The 8,161-nt window shown below is 38.1% G+C and overlaps 1 protein-coding gene across 1 annotated transcript in view; it reads right to left on the bottom strand.

The window, feature by feature from the left end:
• Positions 1–426: 426 nt before the first annotated feature.
• Positions 427–8,161, bottom strand: part of URI1 (URI1 prefoldin like chaperone) — a 61,736-nt gene continuing 54,001 nt past the window's right edge. Inside the window, exons 7-11 of the mRNA XM_074314978.1 lie at positions 8,101–8,161; positions 6,375–6,702; positions 3,926–4,068; positions 2,960–3,209; positions 427–1,250 (exon numbers count right to left, since the gene is read on the bottom strand). The exon at positions 8,101–8,161 is cut by the window's right edge and continues 108 nt beyond it. Of these exons, the coding sequence (XP_074171079.1) occupies positions 1,071–1,250; positions 2,960–3,209; positions 3,926–4,068; positions 6,375–6,702; positions 8,101–8,161 (962 nt within the window). The 3' untranslated portion in view covers positions 427–1,070. The remainder of the gene's footprint in view (positions 1,251–2,959; positions 3,210–3,925; positions 4,069–6,374; positions 6,703–8,100) is intronic.

The raw sequence follows: 8,161 nt of genomic DNA, 5'->3' as shown, positions 1-8,161 counted from the left end.
GATGGTTTATTTTAGTACTAATGCAGAATGCTTTTAAAAAGCTACATTTTAGCATGCATCAAGATAATGATTAAGACTTGCAGTGTAATTTTCCATGTAGGAATATAGTTCTATATTTTAAGGAGTTTTGCTAAAAGTAAATATGTTATTTCAGTTACTAACTACTAGGAGAATAGCCTTAGAGAAAGAAAACGTTGGGAAGATTAAAACACAGAATTTCTTATTTAAAAAAATATATATTTTTTAAGCACCTAGACAGCCTTTCCTTCTCTCCCAAAATATGATGCCAGTTAACAGCACACACCCTGGAAAAGAAGAAACGCCCGTGGAACTGTAGGGTGCGGGGCTCCATTGTGCTACACGTAGCGTCTATGTGAGTCAAACACACTTCTACATTCAATCCTAAATCATAAAGTTCACAACATGTTAAGAGACCAAGTTTCATAAAATTTTTACTTGAAAAAAAATGTTTTACAAAATACCATTCTTCCGATCAAAGACACTTTCCCATAGGGTCCCATACGTAGCTTTCTGCCTTAGAGATTACAGAACGACAGTCAAAGGGGAGAGGTGTTTGAAATAGCCACCAAGCTGCAAAACCTACAAGAAGTAGATTTTTTTTAAAGTGCCTTTAAAATGCTAAAGCAAGTAATATAATTGTTGAATCTATTTGAAATTTTAAAAGTTTCTTTAAAATGGTCCATATGGTGTGCACATCATCACAGCTGGTACAAAACTGCCTGTATTTAGTTCGAAACACAAAAACAATGCATATGAACGGTATTCTTTGAAAACTAAATTGAAAAGCTGCCACTGCATCATAAGGCAAACTTAGACAGGAGCGTTGACAGTATTCAGAGAATTAACAAAACAAGCCGAATATTAAAGTGTCCAAACATCTACTCGGATTTTTTTTGATACCACTGATAAGAGAAAGAGAGCTTCCTGCCGAATTATTATAACTCAGGATGCCTTATTTCAAACTACATGTAACGTATTTCGCTATATATATATTCTAAACAAATGCAAAACTAGGTTTGAGGACACCAACTCCCTGTCCCAGGCAGGACCTAGCTTTTCTGCTGCAGTCTGGCAGCTTTGAACTTTGAAACCCTCTTTGTACTTTCTCCTGACACTTCTGACAGGACTTCTCTGCGTTCTGGAATGGTGGGCAGCACAGGATGAGCCCCCGCTGGGTGCGGTGCTGAGGGCGACAGAAATTCTTTTTCTATCACAGTTCCAGAAAAAGCCTAGAAGACAAAAGTCAGGTTGTGGTAATAAAAGGGAAATAAGATGCCCATACAGTCTCTCCCTGGTATTTGTCAATTACACGTTACTTTTCATTAATGTAAATTTGTAAGATTTTTAGATAAAAAGACAAAACTCTAACATCAAAATATGAATCATTTAGAGAAGTGAAATACCTCTAAAACATATCTTAATTACACCATCAAATATAAGTCAGTTTTTATAGTACACATACAAGAAAACAAAATGTAAAATATGTTTTATCTGGAATTAAACAAAAACAGGTAAATAAAAAGGTCCTCAACTTCCATACATTCCATTTATGTCCAGCCCATGCTGTGAAAAATAAAGTACTGAAATAAAAAGCTGCCATTAGGGTGTGAAACATCAGCTGATGAACGAGCTGTCCTGAGGTGGCCACACGCCTGCCAGCCCACTGCTGGGGGACTGACATCTCCTCATTGGTGTCCCTTTTTGCAGTTAACTGAGTATTTCATTGCATCGTCTCCGTTTTATTTGAGAGATGAGTGGAAACTGAAAAATGAAAGTGCTGACACTAGTGGAAATAAGCATCAGTCTCAAAATTTAATGCAACTAATTCAATGGTGGAAATCAAAGGTTCCTTGGGGCGGCCGGGTGGCTCAGCTGGTTAGAGCACGAGCTCTGAATGACAAGCTTGTCGGTTCGATTCCCACACGGGCCAGTGAGCTGTGCCCTCCACAACTAGATTGAAGGCAATGGGCCAGATGGCTCAGTTGGTTAGAGCGCGAGCTCTCAAAAACAAGGTTGCCGGTTCAATTCCTGCTTGGGATGGTGGGCTGTGCCCCATGCAACTAAAGATTGAAAATGGCAACTGGACTTGGAGCTGAGCTGCACCCTCCACAACTAGACTGAAGGACAGCGACTTGGAGCTGATGGGCCCTAGAGAAACACATTGTTCCCCAATATTCCCCAATAAAATTTATACATAAAAGGAAAAAAAAATCAAAGGTCCCACAAAAAGTTATTCTTTAATTTCAACTGGATGTTTGCTGGACTTATTGGGTCAACTGTTTCCTCCACCGGAACAAAAGTCATGTGTACAAAATGCTGGAAATATAACCAAAGATATATCTTTATATATCTTCTTACATGAAGATCTATAAAAATCAAGTTGTTATGATTTTTTAAAAAGATTTCTGGTATTTGGAATCTCCCCTTTCCATCTTCTAAGAACTCAGTATGTACAAATTAAAATTTGACGTGTAAACTTTCATGTATATTTTGCTTACCTTGTATACCAAGTGTACAAAACTAGTTAAGACAATGTATCACTTGAATAGTTTTTTATAAATTATTGGCTTTCAAAAAAGTACAAGTTTAGAATTAATTAGGTCCTACGACTCTTGAGAATAAATATATATATAAAGTAAAGCTACAAGATAAACAATGCCACTACCCAGTTGTTTATCTCCAATAAATAAATAGATAAAATAAAATCATTTAAGACAATAAAATTAATGATTTATAGACCACTCCTGCAAGATACAGCAGCTGCACTTTTAAAAAAGGAGAGGAAGGCCTCCTTTAAAGAAGTATCTTTTCAACCCCAAATCACTACGTGAACAAGGGAAAATGAACGCCAGGCCCTCTGACCTGAGCTACCACCACATTTTCTCACAAAAATTGGCCGAAGATACTGTATTAAATAAAGAGTTAAAGACACACACACCTCAGGTGTTCCAGTTACTGGTGAAAGTTTCTTTTGATGATTTTCTTGCTGTTCCTCTTCCAAAATGCTCTCACTGGTGTCGCTGTGAGTGGCCTCTTCACAGCTGATACTCCTCCAAAGCCCACGTCGGTCATCGAGGTCGGCGGCACTGCTCTCACTGGTGTCACTGCAGACACTGTCCTCTCTGCTGCGAGACTTCAGGATGGACTTCCGAGGGACATATTCTCCGTTCACAAGATCAACAAAAACTCTACACACCACAGACACTCGCTTTAGGTAACGCTCAGATGGAGGAGAAACTGCTGACAACCTTTGAAATCTTTTCTAGCACTTAACCTGAAATGCTGTATTCAAACTTACATCTCAAAGTTTCACAATCAAAATAATTTCATAGCCTGACATATTTCATATTATTTTTAAAAATATTTTTTGACCTAATAAAATATAGCACTTTATCTATAAATGCGTTCTGGGTGACAACAGCTTGATTTGCCAAAATTCTACATGCAATTAGACCTACTTAGAAGACAGTAATTTTCACTATTTTACAAACATGGGTCATGAAACAGCAGGTATTTTCAAGCGATACCTTCTCAACAAATAACACAGCAAAAGCTGGGGCTGCACCCTTAACTCCCACCCTTGCCAAGCACTATTACAGCGGGTAGGACAGCGCTGCCCCAGGTCACAAAAACACACTTTCACTTCCCAAGTTAACACACACGTTTGACTCCATCGACTGGGAACGTTTTAAAGGTACCAGCCAAAGGGGGGCAGGGAGACCCGAGCGCCCACTGCTCTGTGGCTGGGCAGCTGTAGTGGGAGCCCTCATATACGAAGCTCTCAGAGCAGCCGCCTGCTAAGTGTGAGGCCACTTTCCCTGGACTCGTTCAGATGCAAAAGTGGGCAGGGACCGGCAGGTGGCTGGGATGGGCAGGTGGCTGTGTGGTCCACTGCTCTACTCACCTGTAAATGTCGGCAGGAGTCCTGATGGTGGGCAGCTCCTGGGAACAGTGACCACCGCCTGAGCTGTTTTTCCGTTTACGTTTGGCTTCTTCTTTCTTTTCACTGAATTTTAAAGTGGTATTTTTTCCAGTATTTATTCGGACCTAAAAATTTTACAGCAAACAGTTACAATCCTTTTGAGAAATTAAATCAAGGCCAAAATGAAAATCAATAAACTCTGTAATTCAAGAAATAATAGTAAGGGAAACAGTTTAAATTTTTGACACCAAAATGACGTGTACTATCAGAGAGGGTTAAAAAGTCCTCACCTTAACATACTTTGCAGCATTAATTTACATCTTCAATGGCCAATTCTAGTCTTCGGTGACTTAATCATTATACAGAAAGTAAAACACGGTGACCCTTAAACAACATGAATGTGAACCGCGCAGTTCCACTTACTTACACGTGCATTGTTTCAATAATTATATTGGAAAACTTTTTGGAGATTTCCTTACTACTGTGAAGCAATTGTATCAATGGCACTAGGTTGCCATAAAGCAATCATACTGCTGTTTTGTTATCAACGTACGAATCATTATACCTGTAAATACGAATTTCTCTTTCACATTATCTTCATTTTTGATGTCTAGCGTTAGTAATACGTACCTATAACATCTACAGCGTTTCCTATCGTGAGTCAGGTACTGACAGACGACTCGTGATAAACAGACGACGGAAACTGTACGCTACTGTAAATGTTTTCTGTATGACTGTCTGAGTAGCATTTTCTTCTCTCAACTTACTTTATTGTAAGAACACAGTATATAACACATATAACAGACAAAATATGTGTTAATCAACTGCTTATGTTATCGTAAGGCTTTCATTCAGGCTATTAGTAGGTAAGTGCTTGGGGAGTCAGACGCTATAAATGGATTTCTGACCGTGCGTGCGTCGGTGCCCCTAACCCCACGTTGTTCAAGGGTCAACTGTACATTTAAATTAAATGCTGTTTTCATTTTAAGCTTTTACATCACTCCATTACTTTTTGATATATATTTTTGGCTTAAATCATGCATCTCAAAACAAAGAGCACAATTAACCAAAAGAAATATTCTGTAAAAATATAAGCTTTAAGTCATAAAAGCAATACCAGGTAAGGCTTAAACTATTTAGAATTTATTAAATACCTCTCATTTTTAGAAATCAAACTAAAAACCAACACCATTCAGGGCTAACATATTACTCTTCTCTCCCTACTCCTCGGCGTTCCACATTAATGACTGCTCTTCCTATAACACGCCTACAAATATTATTTATTCTTCCTCTTTTATCGAACTGAAAATGAGAAAAAAAATTAAGCCTGAAGAAAGAACCAGCAAACAAACTTTTTTTCTAGCTCATCAGTCAGTTTTTCTAAAGAATTCAGGAGAAGCTCCCTCTCTCTGAAGCCTCAGACTGTCAAAGGACATGTAATTATTCTACTTTATATGAGAGCAGGGTAGCTTACGGGACCTGAGAAATACCAGCTATGTACCAACCATGACAGGCAGAGGACTGATACAGGCACCCCTTCCGGGGGCCCTTGGTGAGGGAGCAGCAAACCCAGACAAAGGAGTCCCAGTCCTGTCCCAGCCACGCCACGGTCTCCTGGGCCTTACATTTCCTGGAGAAAGCGAATTAGAGGGACAAATGCCCGATAGCTGTTTAGAGCAGCAGTGAGGAGCTGAGACGGCAGGAAAGGGGTTAAGGCAGCCTGCCCTTCCTGCAACCAGCACCAACCTGCTTCCATCAGTTTTAAATACTGGGATCCTACAATATGTACGGAGGGAACAAAAGGTCTTTTGACACTAAAGAAACACTTAAAAACCCTGTACTCTTAGAAGATGTCTCCAGTAACCCCCAGCTCTGAAATGCCAAAATTCTAAAGTCATGATTGCCCACAGATGTTTATATTTACTTTGTCAGAAAAGGAGCTAATTTTTACTTCTTCCTAAATCTTTCCATTTTGCTCATGACGCTCCTATTCATTTTATGCCCACACAGAAAACAACAACCTGGTCTAATTAAAAATTTAACTAATGCAGTCACTTTCAAACATCCTAAATACACCAAAATGCCCACAATATAATTAACTCTAGAATTCTTAAGTAAACTTTTTGAATGCAGGACAGGTAGTTACAGTAGTTGCTGCTCAAATTTGATTCCCTTCCAGACCCTGAACAATTGGAACCCTATTGCAGCTTTAGAAAACAACTGCTCTATCCCAGCTAACTCTGTAAATGTATTCTTTACTTTTTCTTTTTACAGGAATTGGTCACAACAAGAGGCAAAAGATGGTTTGTCTGTTTGGCACTTTTAACAATATTAATTAATCACTGTTAATACTGTTCTTTTAAAGAATATTGTAGATGATGTTTAATGTTCAAGTTATACGCAAAATTAGGAAAGTTAAAAGTATACAAACCCTCTTAGGCTCAACAGTATGAGAAAAATATATTGTTGGTACAGAAGTATCTCCAACCCCTAGAGCATCACGGACATTTTCGCTGTCATCGCCACCACCAGCATCATCTTCATCACTGTGGCAGGCCTCCGAGCCATTCACTGAACACTTGTGCTGACTGGTCACGGGAGCCCTGAGCAGCTCTGGCTCTGCAGCGACCCTGGAACGACTGCTGGGAGCACCGGAGTCTGCTCCTTCATTCCCCACAGTCCCATGTATGTTGTGATCCTCCTTCTCCTCTTCAGAAGATGTTGCATCTCCTCCATTTGCAATCGCAGCATCAGGCTTACTAGGAAAGAAAAAGGGAAAATTAACAAGATCTAACACACACAATAGTGTTTTATGTATTCTCATTTCAGTTCATTTCAATGGATGAAAAAGATTTTGAGTAGGATTTTTTTAAACTAGAATTCTAGGTTAACAAAAATGTTCTGAAATAAACAGGAAAACATCAGTTCCTATGCTAAGTCTGTATATTGTAGTTATTCACACATAAGTAGAATATAGATGCTTTTTTATCTTTGCAAGGAAGATATTGGCCATACAAAATATAAGTACAATACAAATAATACTATCAGAAAGTTTTAAGAAATGCATAGAGAATATGTACCTCTATTTAAAGATCAGAAATTAAAACCACAGAACATGAATACATTCTTATTTTCTATTTCTACACTCAGAACATTTTACAAGCATGTATTATTGTAATTTTAAAAAATAAAGGACTTATACATATGCACATAAATGTAATTATATTTATATACATACGTACGTGCACATTTTTCATGCTTCGTTCTACAAAGGATTTGTGGACCTTATAAAAATAAAAAACCAAATGCAATAGAACTGAAATAATATCATGCAAAAAAGGAGAATCATGACCAAGAAAATCACAAGATTCAAAACTGAGTTTAAATAATGAAATTGTATCAGTTAATCAAAAAGACCAAAGAATTTATAGGTGAAATGGTAGGGAGGAAATATCCTTTGTGCTTCATGCGCTGTTTTTCACAGAAACTAATTACTACATACGGTACATCATTTAAGCAAAATAAGATGGGAGCCTCTGTAGTAACAGATTTCACGGAGCACTTTCCCAGTTGTGAGTGAGCGCTAATGTGGATTTCAAACAGCAGTCTGGGAAAGTTTTTCATATATATAACTACCTGACCAGATTACAAACTGCTTGCTCAATAAACAGAAAAGTTTGCACAGCAAAGCAAGGATAAACATTTTACAGTAACAAACTTAAAGTCAAAGCAAATTTTTCTTTTTAACAAGTTATTCAAGCATACAATATTATCCTGGCTATAACATAAAAATACTTCATTTAAAATGTAATGCAATGTATCAACATCCATAATTATTATAAGTCAACTACTGGTTTATCTCAGGACTTCATTGCATCAAGTATGGCTGACGTCTTGGAATGAACACCGTAGGGATATTGATCTTAAGCATCTCTGTACACACACACGGACGGGCACGTGCATGAACACAGCCCTAAAAGAAAAGCTAGAGAATTAACACTTATTTTAGGGTGACAGGATGGTTGAAGTTTTAATATATTATGCTTTTCTGTATTTTCTTCAATGAGCACATATAATTTTATTAATGAGGAAAAGGATTAGTAAGGCACTGTGTATGGAAACAGATTCCCTTGGAAGGATAGTTCGTCATTCGGTACCTGTCAAGCTCGCCCAGCAATTCTTCTTGTCTCTCCAGTTCTTCAAGTCGAGCCCACAGCT

The sequence above is a fragment of the Rhinolophus sinicus genome, linkage group LG11 (assembly GCF_036562045.2).
Source record: "Rhinolophus sinicus isolate RSC01 linkage group LG11, ASM3656204v1, whole genome shotgun sequence".
NCBI lineage: Eukaryota > Metazoa > Chordata > Mammalia > Chiroptera > Rhinolophidae > Rhinolophus > Rhinolophus sinicus.
Note: the sequence above shows the minus strand (reverse complement) of the source record. Positions and strands in the feature narration are given on the sequence as shown.